Consider the following 13,807-nt stretch of genomic DNA (forward strand, 5'->3'; position numbering starts at 1 on the left):
TCTCCTATTATTCTACTCCAAAATGGAAATATACCTTTTTAAAAAATCAGCTGGGCCAGGCGCAGTGGCTCACACCTGTAATCCCAGCACTTTGGGAGGCCGAGGTGGGCAGATCACAAGGTCAGGAGATCGAGACCATCCTGGCTAACACAGTGAAACCCCATCACTACTAAAAATACAAAAAATTAGCTGGGCGTGGTGGCGGGCACCTGTAGTCCCAGCTACTCGGGAGGCTGAGGTAGGAGAATGGTGCAAACCCGGGAGACGGAGCTTGTAGTGAGCTGAGATCACGCCACTGCACTCCAGCCTGGGCGACAGAGAGAGACCCCGTCTCAAAAAAAAAAATAAAAAATAAAAAATAAACTGATAAAATAAGAGAGGGACCTGAGGAAAAGATCGTGAAGTTAATGTGAGACCTTTTATAAGATTATATAGCATAGTAATAACCCAGAATATTGATTTTTTTTGGAAAAAAGAAGAAAAGCCTTACCATGATCAAAATACACTCTCCAGCTCCCCCAGTAACCAAACCCCACATTTCACCTGTTTGTTTGTGTCCAAAAGCAAAGCCTGGTGTTTCTTTTCAGCTTCATGAAGCCGTAGCTGATATTCAGCTATTTCCTCTCTCACTTTCCCTTCCTTTTCCACCTGGTCTCTGTGCATGCAATCTAGGCTCTTCTTCAATTCACTATTTTCTAGTGTGAGCTCCTTCAATTGATCCTAAACAGAAAAATAATAAAATCATAATAGCACTTCCTCATAATTAAGAACCTGGAAATATTTTTAGGAAATAATGTGTACTGTGTGGAAAAAAATTGTTTATGGGCAAGATAAAATCTGTACAGAATAGTGCTATAATCCTTAGCAATGTATTCACTTTTAATTGTGACTTCACCTCCAATGACACTTTCCTCTGCTCCAGCCCAACCACCTCACAAGGTCATATCCAGAGACCACAGAAACTCTGAAACCTTGAATTCAACTAAACCACTCTGGGACCACACCTTCCTATGCTTCCAACCTTGTTTATTAAAGTACTTCCATTGCAACAATTCCTGACCTCATCAACAGAACCACTACCATCTTCACACCAAATCCCCTCCGGACTTGCATTTTCTTCCTTGACCAGCTTAGACTCCAGTTCTGTCACTATAAGAATTTCCTTCCAAATGCCCTCCAATCTTTTGCCCCGTCCCTTCACTATGAAGAACTGGCCAAACTCCAACCCTGGAAGCATTTGTCTTCTCCATGCCTGACCCTGAGTAGCTGTCTCTGTATGTGTTTCTGTATGTGTGGTGTCTACTTCGTCATCTTCAATTCTTTAACCTGCTCCAATCAATTCATCCCAGCTCTTCCTAAAAAAGAGGTTTTTAGGCATCATCAACCTCCATGCTGCAAATTAAAGGCATACTCTTCCGAGCTCATCTCAATCGACCTCTAAGTAGTATCTGGGGCTGCTGACCACTCCTTCCTTCTTTTTTTTTTTTTTTGTTATTATTGTTGTTGTTGTTGTTGTTTGGTTGGTTGGTTGGTTTGGCTTAGTTTTCTTAAGACAGGTTCTCGTTATGTTGCCCAGGCTGGAGTGCAGTGGCACAATCATGGCTCACTGCAGCTCAATCTCCAGGGCTCAGGTGATCCCCCGCCTCAGCCTCCCAAGTATGTGCCACCACGTCTGGCTAATTTTATTGTTTTGTTGTAGAAACAGAGTTTTGCCATGTTGCCCAGGCTGGTCTTGAACTTCTGGACTCAAGTTATCAGCCTACCTCGGCCTCCCAAAATGCTGGGATTACAGGCATGAGCCACTATACCCAGCCACTCCCTCCTTCTTGAGACATTCCTTCCTCTTGATTTCCAGAACATGAGACCCCCCTGGGTGTTTGCCTCATCAAGCCTTCTCTCTGTTTTCTTTGCTGGCTCTTCTTCCTCCATCTCACCTTGTATGCCAGAGTTCCTCCAGGCTAGGCCCTGAGACGCCTTCTCTTCTCCATCATTTTATACCATTCCCATAATTTCTAAACACTCCCTATATGTTGAACTAGCCAAGTGAATATTTCCACCCCAAACCTTTCCCACCCCATCCATAGCCTTCCTACCCCTCCAATCTTTGTGCATGTCATTTTCCATCTGGCTCCAGCCACAATGGCTTCCTTTCAATTTCTAAAAAAATACAAAGATCTTTCTAGTCCCAGAGCTTTGACCACACTGCTCTCTAGACCTAGAAGGCTCCCCCGCACTGCCTGGTTGTTGCATAGCTGACTCGTCATCTTGCAGGTGACATCTGCTGACCACCCTATCTAAATCTGCTGACCACCCTATCTAAATTAGGTTGTTTCCTACCCTGATATCCCCACATCCCAATTATTCCACAGCAAAGAATCTTATTTGTTTCCTTTATAGTATTTATCCGCTTATTTGTTACATGTTGCCTATTTCATGATTTATTATGTGTCTAGACTGTAAGCTGCATGAGTACAGGAAACACAGGATAGGTATGGTTCAATAGTCCATCCCCTGACCTTACTAGCACTTATTATTTAGAGAATGAATAAATGAATGAATAAAGCCAATGCAAACTAACACACTCATATGTATGGGGCTGAGGCCAAACTACTCCTCTCAGTAGTGCCTATATATAAAATACAATAATGATGCACCTGGGACACTCCCAAGCTACTCAACACCAAAAGAGATTTCAGCAGACACAATACACAAATATCATTCAGAGAACTCCTTCCATGCAGTATGGCCAGAATATGGTCTAAGTCCATTCCTGAGATTCAATGCCAAAACCTTTCCATTTTCATAGATTAAATACTATATTTAAAGAAAAGAACATATCTCTCCAACTCTTTATACAGAATATTACACGTATCATTTCAAATTTCTGTGATTATTCAGGGTCGCAATCATGACTATCTTATTTTGCTGTGCTTTAAATACTACTCAGGGATGAAGTTGCATGAGGACTAAACAGCTATAGGGATGTTTATAATTTAATCAGGTATGACAAACAGGTTTCATTTCATCTGCCAGCTCTCTCTGCATGGTAGCAGCTACGCAGAACACAGTGTTAGGAGACTCAGGAAAAAGGGAGGGTGTGAATTAGTAATATCTACTATGGAAATGGCAGTGGGCAGTGGCAGCCCAAGTGCTATAGATGTGCCACATTAACCCTGCCTAAAACTATGACTTTAGTTCTGTTACTTTGTTAGTTCTTAGCAGATCAATGAATGTGTTTCTAGCAACATTCCAGCCTGCAATCTATGGCAAGCTAGGAAGGCAGATAAACTTGTTGAAAGCGGCATAAGATCTACTTCTGTTGTGCGTTAATGTGGTACAAGGGTCCTCTTCTATGAAAACATATTTGGGCTCTGAGACAGATATTTTCATGTGTTCAGAGGCTTCTCACGACTCCTTGTGGGCTCGTGATAGTGCTGGATGGTAGAGATTACTATAAATCTGATTATGACATAAGCACAGGGTTATTTTTTTCAAGAGCTAAAAATAAGTTAGGTAAACAACAGAAGGTCTTACAGAAACCAATAAGGAGAATGTGCACAATGAATTAACACATCATAATAACATTTGTCACAAAGAAACTTACTTTGCTGCTCTTTATTTCTTCCAACAGTAACTGTAACTCTCCAGTTAGCCTATTTTTCTCTCCACTGAGTTCTTCTTGCAGCTCTGCTGTTTTCTGTGCCATCTCATGCATTTCCCTCTGCAGCTCAGTTTCCTTTGCAGTCATTGTGTTTACCTGAAATTTCATCTTTCATTAGAATCTGCTTTTTGGTGGTCTGTTTTGATCAGATTGATCACTCTGATACAACATATTCATGCCATTTATTTTAGTCTTCAATCATAAAACGGAAGCTGGCTAATCTCCCCTTTACTAATCCACTCAACTCAACATTCTCAAAACCTACCAGTAAGCTTACCTTTTCTTCCCAGAAAAGATTTAATAGAAGAATAGCAATAAGGGAAGGAATGACAAGGAAAGATAATATCCCTAAGTCTTAAAATCTTTCACAAAGGTATTAATTTGAATTAAACTTAAACATCAGAGATTATCATATCAGGCAGTATCTTATCGGTTCTTGGATCTCTACTAATCCCCCAGTGCCATACTAATCTGCAATAAACATGCTTATGATTAGCGAAAAACAGTTAAAAAAGCTATTGTTTGCATTTGCCCCTTGAAGTGAAACAGCTTGGTATGGTTTGTCTCATCATCTCTATACTGACTGCCATCTCTTGCAAGGTATACAAAACCCCAAAATTCTTAGGAAATACAGGGTGGAGATGAATTGCATTTTGTGGATACTCCTTTTTTTCTTTAATATTTGTTCAGCAAAAATTAAGTGTGACAAAATCACTTTCCTAGATCACTAAGTAAGCTCACTGGGCCAAAACTTAATTTTTCTTTAATAATTGAGCCTCTTGATGGCAGATCTTCCCTTTAATCATCAACTAATACAATAGAAGACTACACAAAGAGAAGGTATAAAAGAGGGACTGAAAGCACAAAATCCCCAAAACACACCCTAGAAGCCGTGAGTGCTCTGTTGGTTACAAATCTATCAGTATCTTTAAAAGTGCTTTGTCCTAAAGGCAAAAAAGACACAGTAAGGCAAGCAGATCCTTTCTGATCCTAGATAATGTCTGTTATACTCTCTATAGCAGTGAGTCTCAACTGGATATGGGTAGGCCACTATTTTGATGTACTCTAAGAAAAGGAAATATAATTAGAACAAGGAACTGTGCATAAACCAAAGCTTTGCCCATATGTAGGTGCCACATTAAAAACCTGGTCCAATCCATGAACATGTCCCAAAGAATCAGCCAGTATAGTCACTACTGCCAGAGCCAACTCAGTGTTTCTGCAATTCAAGACCCAGTAAACATAAAGCCTTTACAAAGTTTGGTCCAATATAGCAGACACTGTCTAGAAGTAAATATAATTCACAGTGTCTAGAAGAAAATATGGTTTCCTGCCTCATGACTACATACTCAAACATAAACAGATATAGCCACTTACTTTTTCAACAAAGGACATTTTGTCCATTTTTGTCAATTCAAGCTTATTCTCTAGATTCTTGTAAGAACTCTGCAGCACTTCTAATGTGTCCTGCAAAGAGGCATTTTTGGATTGTAGCACTTGGATCTTCTGCTCCAATTCCACTGTCAGATTTCTCAGTTCTAAGTTTTGCTCCTTCCAAAGTTGGTGCTCTCCTTCCATCTGGGACAGTTTAGAGACGAGGTGCTCTTGGTCTTGAATTTGATTTTTTAGTCTACTGATTTCTTCATCCTTCTTCTCCAGTTTCTGCTTGCCATCTTCTACTTCTTGAATGAGGCCATTCACTGAAGATTGCAAAACAATATAATTATTTTTGGCCTCATCAAGGCCTTGTAGCAACTGAGCCTTCTCAAGTTCAAGACACTCTACTTGACTACTAAGATTCTGCTCTTTGGCCTTACAGGCCTCTTGGTCATTATGCAGGGCTGCCACTCTCTCATTGAGCTCTTTTAATTGTGTTTGAAGCATCTCCATGACAGTGCTTGACTTTTCTTTCATCTGTACTTTCTCTTGCTCTTTTTCTTGCAAAATATTTTCAAATGACGAATTTATTATTTCTAATTCAGATATTCGCTCTTGCTCTTTTTGTAATTCATTTGTCAGATTTTCTTTTTCTGACCTTATAGTAACAAGATCTAATTCCAGATCTCTCAGACTTTGGGTCATCCCTTCTATTTTTGCTTTTAGGGTGTCTACCTCTCCTTTGGAACTCTCTGCCTCAAGAGCTGCATGCTCTTGGTTTGTCCTGGCTATCTCTAGCTCTCTTTCAAGGTTCTCCACTCTACCCTTAAGTAAATCTGCATGATGCTCACTTTCCTTCAGTTGTTCTAAGACACAGAGCTGCTTCTTTTCATCAGCTTCTAAGCGGGCTCTCAGCTTTTCAATGCTATTTCTCAGCTGATGCTCTTCCTCTATTGGTGGGTCTAGACTCTGTTCTGTGGCATTCATAATTTCTTGGTCACCACACAAGGCTGCTACCGCCTCATTTAGCTCCTTTAACTGATTCTGAAGCATCTCCACTGCAGTTTTAGATTCTTCTTTGATCTGTATCTCTGCTTGCTCCTTTTCTTCTAACAGACTTTTAAATGAAGAGAGTAACTTGTCTAGTTCTGACACCTGACCTTGTTTTTCTTGTATTTGTTTTGTCAGATTTTCTTTTTCAGACCTTAACGTGACAAGGTCTAATTCGAAAACTTTCAGGCTTCTGGCCATCTCTTCTATTTGTGTTTTTAGAGTCTCTACTTCTGCTTTGGAATTCTCGGCATCAAGAATCACTAGCTCCTGGTTTTCTTCTGACATCTGCAATTCCCTTTCAAGGTTCTCAACTTTATCCTTAAGTGAATCATTCTCCCGCTCGCGTTCTTTCAGTTTCTCTGCGACATGCAGCTGCTTCTTTTCATCGGCCTCAATGCGAACTCTCAGTTTCTCGATGCCTCTTCTCAGCTGATGCACTTCCTCCTGTGTTGAGCTCAGCCTCAATGCGAACTCACCTTTCTCCACCAGTGCGGCCTCCAAGGCCTTGGAGACATTCAGCTTTTCATAATCTGATTCACTCAGTCTGGCCTGCAGGCTTTCAGATTCCTTGACAAGCAATTCTTTCTCTTTATTCAGTTGTGCAATTTGGTTTTCCAGCTCACATTTTGTCAAAGACAGTGCCTGTGAGTCCTTTTCCAAACTCTGCAGCTTTTCCTGGAGATGAGTTTTATCTTTCAACAGCTCACTCACATCAGAGGACAAAGTCTGAAGGAGCTCTGTCTTTTCCTTCACCTCTGCCTCCGCCACCTGAATGCAATGGAGACACTCACTTTGATGAGACTCAAGCTCTTGTGTCTTCTCCTTCATTTTTTCAGACAACTGATCCAGTTCCATGGTTTTTTTTGACATAGTATCTAATTGTCCACGAAGCTGGTTTCTCTCACTTGTGACCACTGAGAGTTCTTCTTCAAGGCAGACAATAACCTTCTGCTTATTTTCACTGTCTTTTTCTAAACATAGCTTCTCTGTTTGAACTACCTCTAAGTCAGCCTCCAGGGAGAGGGCTTGATGCTCAATGTTAGCTTTCTCAGATCTGATCCTACTCAGCTCATTTTCCACATCAAGAAATCTCTCTTTCCAGCTGTCATTCACCTTGGCTACATTATCTTCAATATCTTCACGTGATGATTTCTCTGCATGCATTTCTAAATTAGAATTGAGGCCTTCAGAAGTTTCTACTCTCTGGAGTAACTCCTGGTTATCACAAGAAAAATATTCCAATTTTTCACTTAAATCTGAGTTTTCTTTCTTAAGTTCCCCAACTATTTTTTCCAATTCTATGCATGCTTCAATTTTGGTCATTAGTTGTACCTCCTGTAAATGGAGTTTTGAGTCTAATTCTTTCATTTCATTTAGCAAACTTTCAACTTTTCTGTCACGGTCCTCTATCACATGAAGTAATCTCAAATTCTCATTTGATGTCTCTTTTACCCGCAGTTGAAGATTTTGGATATTTTCCTGATTCCCCAGGAAATCCATAGGTACCGAAGCATTAGGACCAGAAAATGACAATTCAGAAATGCATTCTGAAGAGCCCTGGGTTTTGTCTTCCCCTGGAGGCTCATAATTGGTGTCTGGGGACTGTTCCCCAGAGCACTCTCCTGTGAGTTTCACTACACCAGTCTCAGTTATTTTCTCAATGTCTAGATTGAGGTCCTGCTGAGCATCTTTATCACAAATCTGATAAACATCATGCTTTGGTGTTCTTTCTGTAGTTTCTGAAGTATGTTCTTTTGATATGTCACAGCTCCCATTTCGGCCTTGAATAGCCTGTAATTATAATACATAACAAGCATGCATTTTATTTTTCAAAAAGAATCAAAATAGAATAGACTTAGTTATTACTTTTTAGAAACTGATGCGTGGCCTCTGCTAAACACATCTCTTAAAGTGGTGTATTTCCCACTACATTCAAATGTTCAACATAATTATACATTCAGTAAGTGGCCCCTGTGGGCAAGACACTGGGGTTAGGCATTTATCTTGAAGACAAACCCTTCAGCTCAATTACAATTTGTAATGTATTTAAATTTCATATTTTTTCCTTGCTAAGAATATTCAGGTAGCCTAAATATGAAATCTCTTTGTAATTATTAAATAAGAGGCTAACAAAATGCTCAGCATCCACCTTCAGCATTTATGATATTCTTTAATAAGGCAGTAAAGTTTCATAACCAGATTCCCAGTCCAAGGACTTAATCCCCAATCCAGCACTTACTGTACATTATTGGATAAATTACATATTTGAGCCTCACTTTCCTCTCATCTGTAAACTGGGGATCTGCTGTTGCGCCTACACCTGCCATCACCTCACCATGACCTGCCTTCTCTACCTCACAGAGATAGACAGAGGAAATCAAGTGACATGTATACACCATATAGCATTATTAATTAAGCTAGCAGGCTAGAAAGGACAAAGTTACAAGCAATTAAAGAAATATGTATTCAATTTTTTAAAAGTCCTTTTAAATGACTTATACCAAATCATATTTTTGTACCACAGTAAATTGTTAGAGAGAAAACTGTTTAGTAATACATAAAGAATCTCCTGTATTTAGTTTCATGACGATAATGCCATAACATCAAAAATAGTCTGAAAAGTGCGAGAGATTAAAAATTTACATCATATTACCATTTGTAAGTTCTTAATTATTTAAGTATACTTTATTAATGTACAAAGGGTGGAAAAACACACTCTAAAGACTTTCTGACTCCATAATATAATTTTCTCCAGACTTTAAAAACATCTTTAGTAATATTCTATATAATGCTATGTAAATCTAATCCCTATAGAAATTTATTCCTCAAATAAAGTTTACTCATTTTCCTCAAGTTCTGGTTTGTTTTGAAAACATTTTGGTGTATTTTAATTCCTTGAACCCTAAAAATATTTTAACTTAGGTTTAATGTACATTTCAATTAGACAAACATTTACTGAGCGTCTACTAGTCATGTAAACCGAGAAATGGCATTTAAATCCCAGGTACTTACATCTTCTGCGTCGATGCCAAGCAAAGACCGAGAACTTAAGTCCAGACCTTGTAGCTGGAGTCGTGCTACTTCCAGCTCAAGTGACAGTTGTTCCGTCTGTTTCTTTTCTGCCGCCAGCTTGGACTCCATCTCCAGAGTCACGCTTGTCAGCTTCTGTTGCCACTGTTCATTTTCTGACAAATACTGCTTCCTAAGGCAGTCAAGCTCTTGCCTTTCAGAACTTAATAACTGCTCGAGCTCTTGAATTTCCTTATTTTTCATAATCCCTTGACTTTCCATTTTCTCTTCTAGCTTCTCGAGGGACTGCCGGTACACCTCACAGAGGCACTCAAGCTCTTCAACACCCTTCGCTGGGGCTGAAGGGGTTTCTTTCCTGGTCAGATTCTCCTCCTGCAGACTGCTGCAAAATACTTCATCTACACTGCACTGGTTTGCTGAAACAGTCCCTTCTAAATTACTCAAAAGAGACATATCTCCTGTCTGTTCTAAAAGAGCTCTGTAAAAGGAGGAGTCTCCCAAACTGCTAAGACTAGAGCTGTCAGGCACACAAGAGGATGACAGGGATGGAACGAGCCCCTCCTCCAAGCCCAGCTGCATCTCCTTCACCAAGTCACCTTGAAAGTTTCTCAGATTTGTTGACAAGACCAAATTTTCGGCCTTTAATGAGTCAACGTAGGTCTGCAGCTCTGACATTTTAGAGTTCATCTGACAATGCTGATCATGTAAAATTTTGTGTTCACTTTGTAAAGATGAGAATTTCTCTTGCAATTCGGCAAAGTGCATTTGAACTTCTTTGTTTGACAATGTCAAGCGCTCGTAGGAATTACTCTCGTCCAATGGAGCCAAAGACACAGGGTGCTGTTCATTTGGTTGTTCAAATTCACCTCCTGGTATGTCTTCCACTAACTCACCATGGAGAAGACCACTGTCATCATTTAATATTTTAACTTCATTTACTAGTTTCCCTACCTCTTCCGCCATTTTCCTAGTTGCTGTGATACATTCTGACCTTGAATCATTCAGCTCAGTTACTAGTTCATACTTTTCAGCCTGCAGTATTTCACATATTTTCTCTAGCTCATTCAGCTTGTTCATCGCTGTTTGCAGAGAGCACTGAAGGGGTGCATTGTCGTTTTGACTTGTTGACAACTCATGAAGCACTGAAATATACTTTTCTTCTGCATCTATTTCACAGTCTTTAAGGCCACTAATTTCTTGTGACTGCATGTCTTGCAAATTGCTGGTTTCAAGATCTCCTCTAATTGTCTGTAATTCATGCTGCAGGCACTCCTTCTCCTTCTCACTTTCCTGAAGTTTTAATTCCTTATTTCTTAGCATAGCTTCTAATTGCACCAACTGCGCATTATAACTATCTAGAGAAATTTCTTTAACTTCAAGATCCATCTGAGGTTTAAAATTACATTGATTTCTCTCACTCTCTCTTTCTTTCACAGAGTTCCTAATTGGTTCCGATTCTAGATTTTGACATTCATGTTTCGTCTTCATTAACTTCATCAGCTGTTCATTCTCTTGTAATAAGTCATTAACTTCCTTTTGCATTTTGTTTTGTTCTTCCTTTAAAGTCATGATTTCTTGCTTTAAACCATCAGCCTCACTCTTAGAATTGTTTTGGTTATCTGTCATCTCAGATCTCAGAGCTTGCTGCACTGTCTCCAACTCTAGCAGCAGATTCTGATTTCTTTCTTCAGCAAATGCTAATTTTGTTAAGAATTCTTGGTGTTCCTTTGCAAATGCTTCCTTTAGCTGTTCCAACTCATTTTTTCTATTTTCACAAAGACTAGTGCATTCATTTAGCAAGCATTCTAATTTAGAATTCTTTTCTTGTGCTGCTTTGTATTTTTGACTAAGATCCTCATATGCATTTCCGGTTTCTTCACATCTTTGTAGTAAAATAAGTTTTTCTTGCTTGTACTGATCAGATAACTCTGAAATGCTTTTCTCCCTTTCATCTATATAGTTTGCAAAACTCTCACTTTTCTGGATTAAGCTCATCTTCTCTTGATTTAAGGATGCATTAATTTCCTTAAGAGTCCCATTCTCTTGGGTCAGCTCTTCAATTTCTCTTTTATTTAGAGAAATGATGGAACTCATTTCTTTCTTCTCCAAGCTTAGGGTTTCAGATAAAAGTTGTAGCTCCTTTAGAGAGTCTTCAAGTAGATGGTTGCTCTTTTTTAATTCTTGAATCTCTGCCTGCTCAGTTTCTAACTTATCATTTAAAAGTTGCAGCTCTTTTTCCTTGTTCTCAAGGGCACTTAAGGTTTCAGCAACAACATTCTGGTGAGCAGAAGTGTCTTCCTGTAACTTACTAATGCGCTGACTTGTTTCAGCCACAAAACTTTGATGCATCTGTTCTGCTTTCATGAGATTTACTTCTATTTCTCCTTTGATTTGCACCAACTCTTCACACTGCTTTTGCAGGTCTGAGTTCATCTGTTTTTGAGACTCTAATGAAAATTCAAGTGAATCAACTCTATTTTGTAGGATGGCAGAATTTTTTGGACTTTGGTCTGCTTCTAAATGACATTCACTCCTCTCTGGAGGCATGCTTCCTTGTTCTCCAATTATATTTGCAAAGGAATTATGCATGGCAGGCTGCTGATCAAAAGCCAAAAGACTTCTCTGATGATCTTCATTTGTCACCAGAGAAGCATCTTTGGATTTTAGCAGATCCCTGAGGCTCTCATATTCGGCATGCAAGTCTTGGTAACACCGGTCTTTGTCCACTATTTCATTTGACAGTAACTGAAGCTTGTGTTCTAGATCTTCAACTTGCCCAGTAAGCTTAGAAGTCTTCAAACACATATTTTCTATTTCCTTCTGATGTTTCTGATCTGAGAACTCAGCTTTCTGCTGTAGCTCCACATAAGCTAGTTTCTGGGTCTCTACCTCCACTGACTTACTGTCTAACACGTTGTGAAGGTTTCTGATCTCAACACTTAGGTTTTCTCTGTCCATCTCCAGCGTTCTTACTCTCTCGTTGTATTCATGACTTTTTATTTGCTGTGTCTTCAGACAAGTTTCCAAGTGATTAATTTTACTCTGCAAGTTTTCCTTTTCTGATTCCATCTGAGTTAAAAGTTTTTCGTTTTCACTTTTCCAACAAGAAAACAGAGTTTTCTCCTCTTTCAATTCTTCATATTCTTTCTTTTTTAACTCCAAAGCACTCAGCAAGGCTTTGGACTCTTTCTCTGTCTTGCTTAACTTATCATTAAGTTGTTCAATGTGATGTTCTCTTTTCTTCAAAAGGTCTTGAGAACAATCTCGCTGCTTTTCCAGATCAGCCACAGCAAGCTTCAGTTTCTCTAAAGTCAAGGAGTTTTCTTGCTGATTTATTTTTTCTTGAAGATCTCTTAACGTGGTTTCCTGAGAGGTATTCTTCGCTATTTAAAAATAAATAAAAGTTGTCAATTTTTGTAATAAATGTTTATTCTACAGAAATGCTAACCCCTCCCCCCGCCCCCGGCAAAATCCAAACAAACTAACAACTACTCAAGCCCTGGAAAAACTGGCATTATTGCCTGGGTACCTCTTAGAAAGTGGATCACTTGGTAATTATCTTATATAAAAACGAGAAAAATGGTCATCTTAAGGAGAGTAACACATTTGTTCATCTTCTTTCTAGCAGCTTAAGAACATGTTATTGAATAAAATACCAAGGGATGATTTTCCTAAGCACTGTTTCTTTTCTTTGTATGTGTTTATATATGTGTATATTTTTACCATCTTTTCAAATATTTATTCCAAGAGAGAAAACTGGGACAAGAACAGCACTGAAATGGGAACATCTCACTTTATTGTAGAGTAATTCTGATGACTCAGAAAAGTAAATAAGTACTCCACCATTTTAGCTAAAACATCCACAGGATTAGACTTAAGTAGAAAAGAGTAAATGATGCCATATATCAGTAATTCTCAAGGCCTATATGTGAATATTCCTGAGGAACATTATCACCCCCATCCCAGCCCCTCAGAGTAAGGGTGGCAGTGTCTATGAATGTGACAGTCATTTGGAAGCTTCTTCAAACTCTGTTACCCCCCTGTCTTCTGCCCAATGACTCATCTATACATACTGGCCCCTCCTGGTTGGGAATAACCACGATGTTTTCATTAAACAGTGATGAGAAGGCTTCATGTTGCTCAAGTATGTTGGGGGAGATTGAAAGTTGAGAACCTCCACAGTAGATGATAAAGGTAACATGTATTACAATCTCAGACATCATATCAAGTGGAAAGCAGTAAGAACTTCTAAGCTGCCAATCTCAATCTACCTACTTATAGTTGAGGGATTAGGTAGACAGCACCACAAGGGCTTCATCCCACTTTGCTGTGAGCAACTCAAACAATCACCTGGGTGATCAACATTGAAAAATGCCCCAACTGTTCCTTTTCTTACAGTTTCCCTTCAAGAAAGCTGAAGACTGAAATTTCTACCTGCTGCTTTGGAAAAACTAAAAGCTGTCTTGGGGAGATTGGGTTTTTGTTTTGTTTTGTTTTTTTGAGACGGAGTCTCGCTCTGTCGCCCCAGCTGGAGTGCAGTGGCACAATCTCCGCCTCCTGGGTTCATGCCATTCTCCTGCCTCGGCCTCCCGAGTAGCTGGGACTACAGGCGCCCGCCACCACACCAAGATTGGGGTTTTAAAAAGAAAATAGTCATAGAGAAGTGTGACACACATTCCACAGGAC

General features: G+C 39.4%; 1 protein-coding gene across 2 annotated transcripts in view; it reads right to left on the reverse strand.

The window, feature by feature from the left end:
* Positions 1–13,807, reverse strand: part of CENPF (centromere protein F) — a 53,301-nt gene that overhangs the window by 12,181 nt on the left and 27,313 nt on the right. For both annotated transcript variants that reach the window (XM_024250618.3, XM_063725216.1), the window contains exons 12-15: positions 9,104–12,504; positions 5,039–7,882; positions 3,605–3,757; positions 544–720 (exon numbers count right to left, since the gene is read on the reverse strand). In XM_024250618.3, the coding sequence (XP_024106386.2) occupies positions 544–720; positions 3,605–3,757; positions 5,039–7,882; positions 9,104–12,504 (6,575 nt within the window). The remainder of the gene's footprint in view (positions 1–543; positions 721–3,604; positions 3,758–5,038; positions 7,883–9,103; positions 12,505–13,807) is intronic.

This window comes from Pongo abelii, chromosome 1 (genome assembly GCF_028885655.2).
Source record: "Pongo abelii isolate AG06213 chromosome 1, NHGRI_mPonAbe1-v2.0_pri, whole genome shotgun sequence".
Taxonomy (NCBI): Eukaryota; Metazoa; Chordata; class Mammalia; order Primates; family Hominidae; genus Pongo; species Pongo abelii.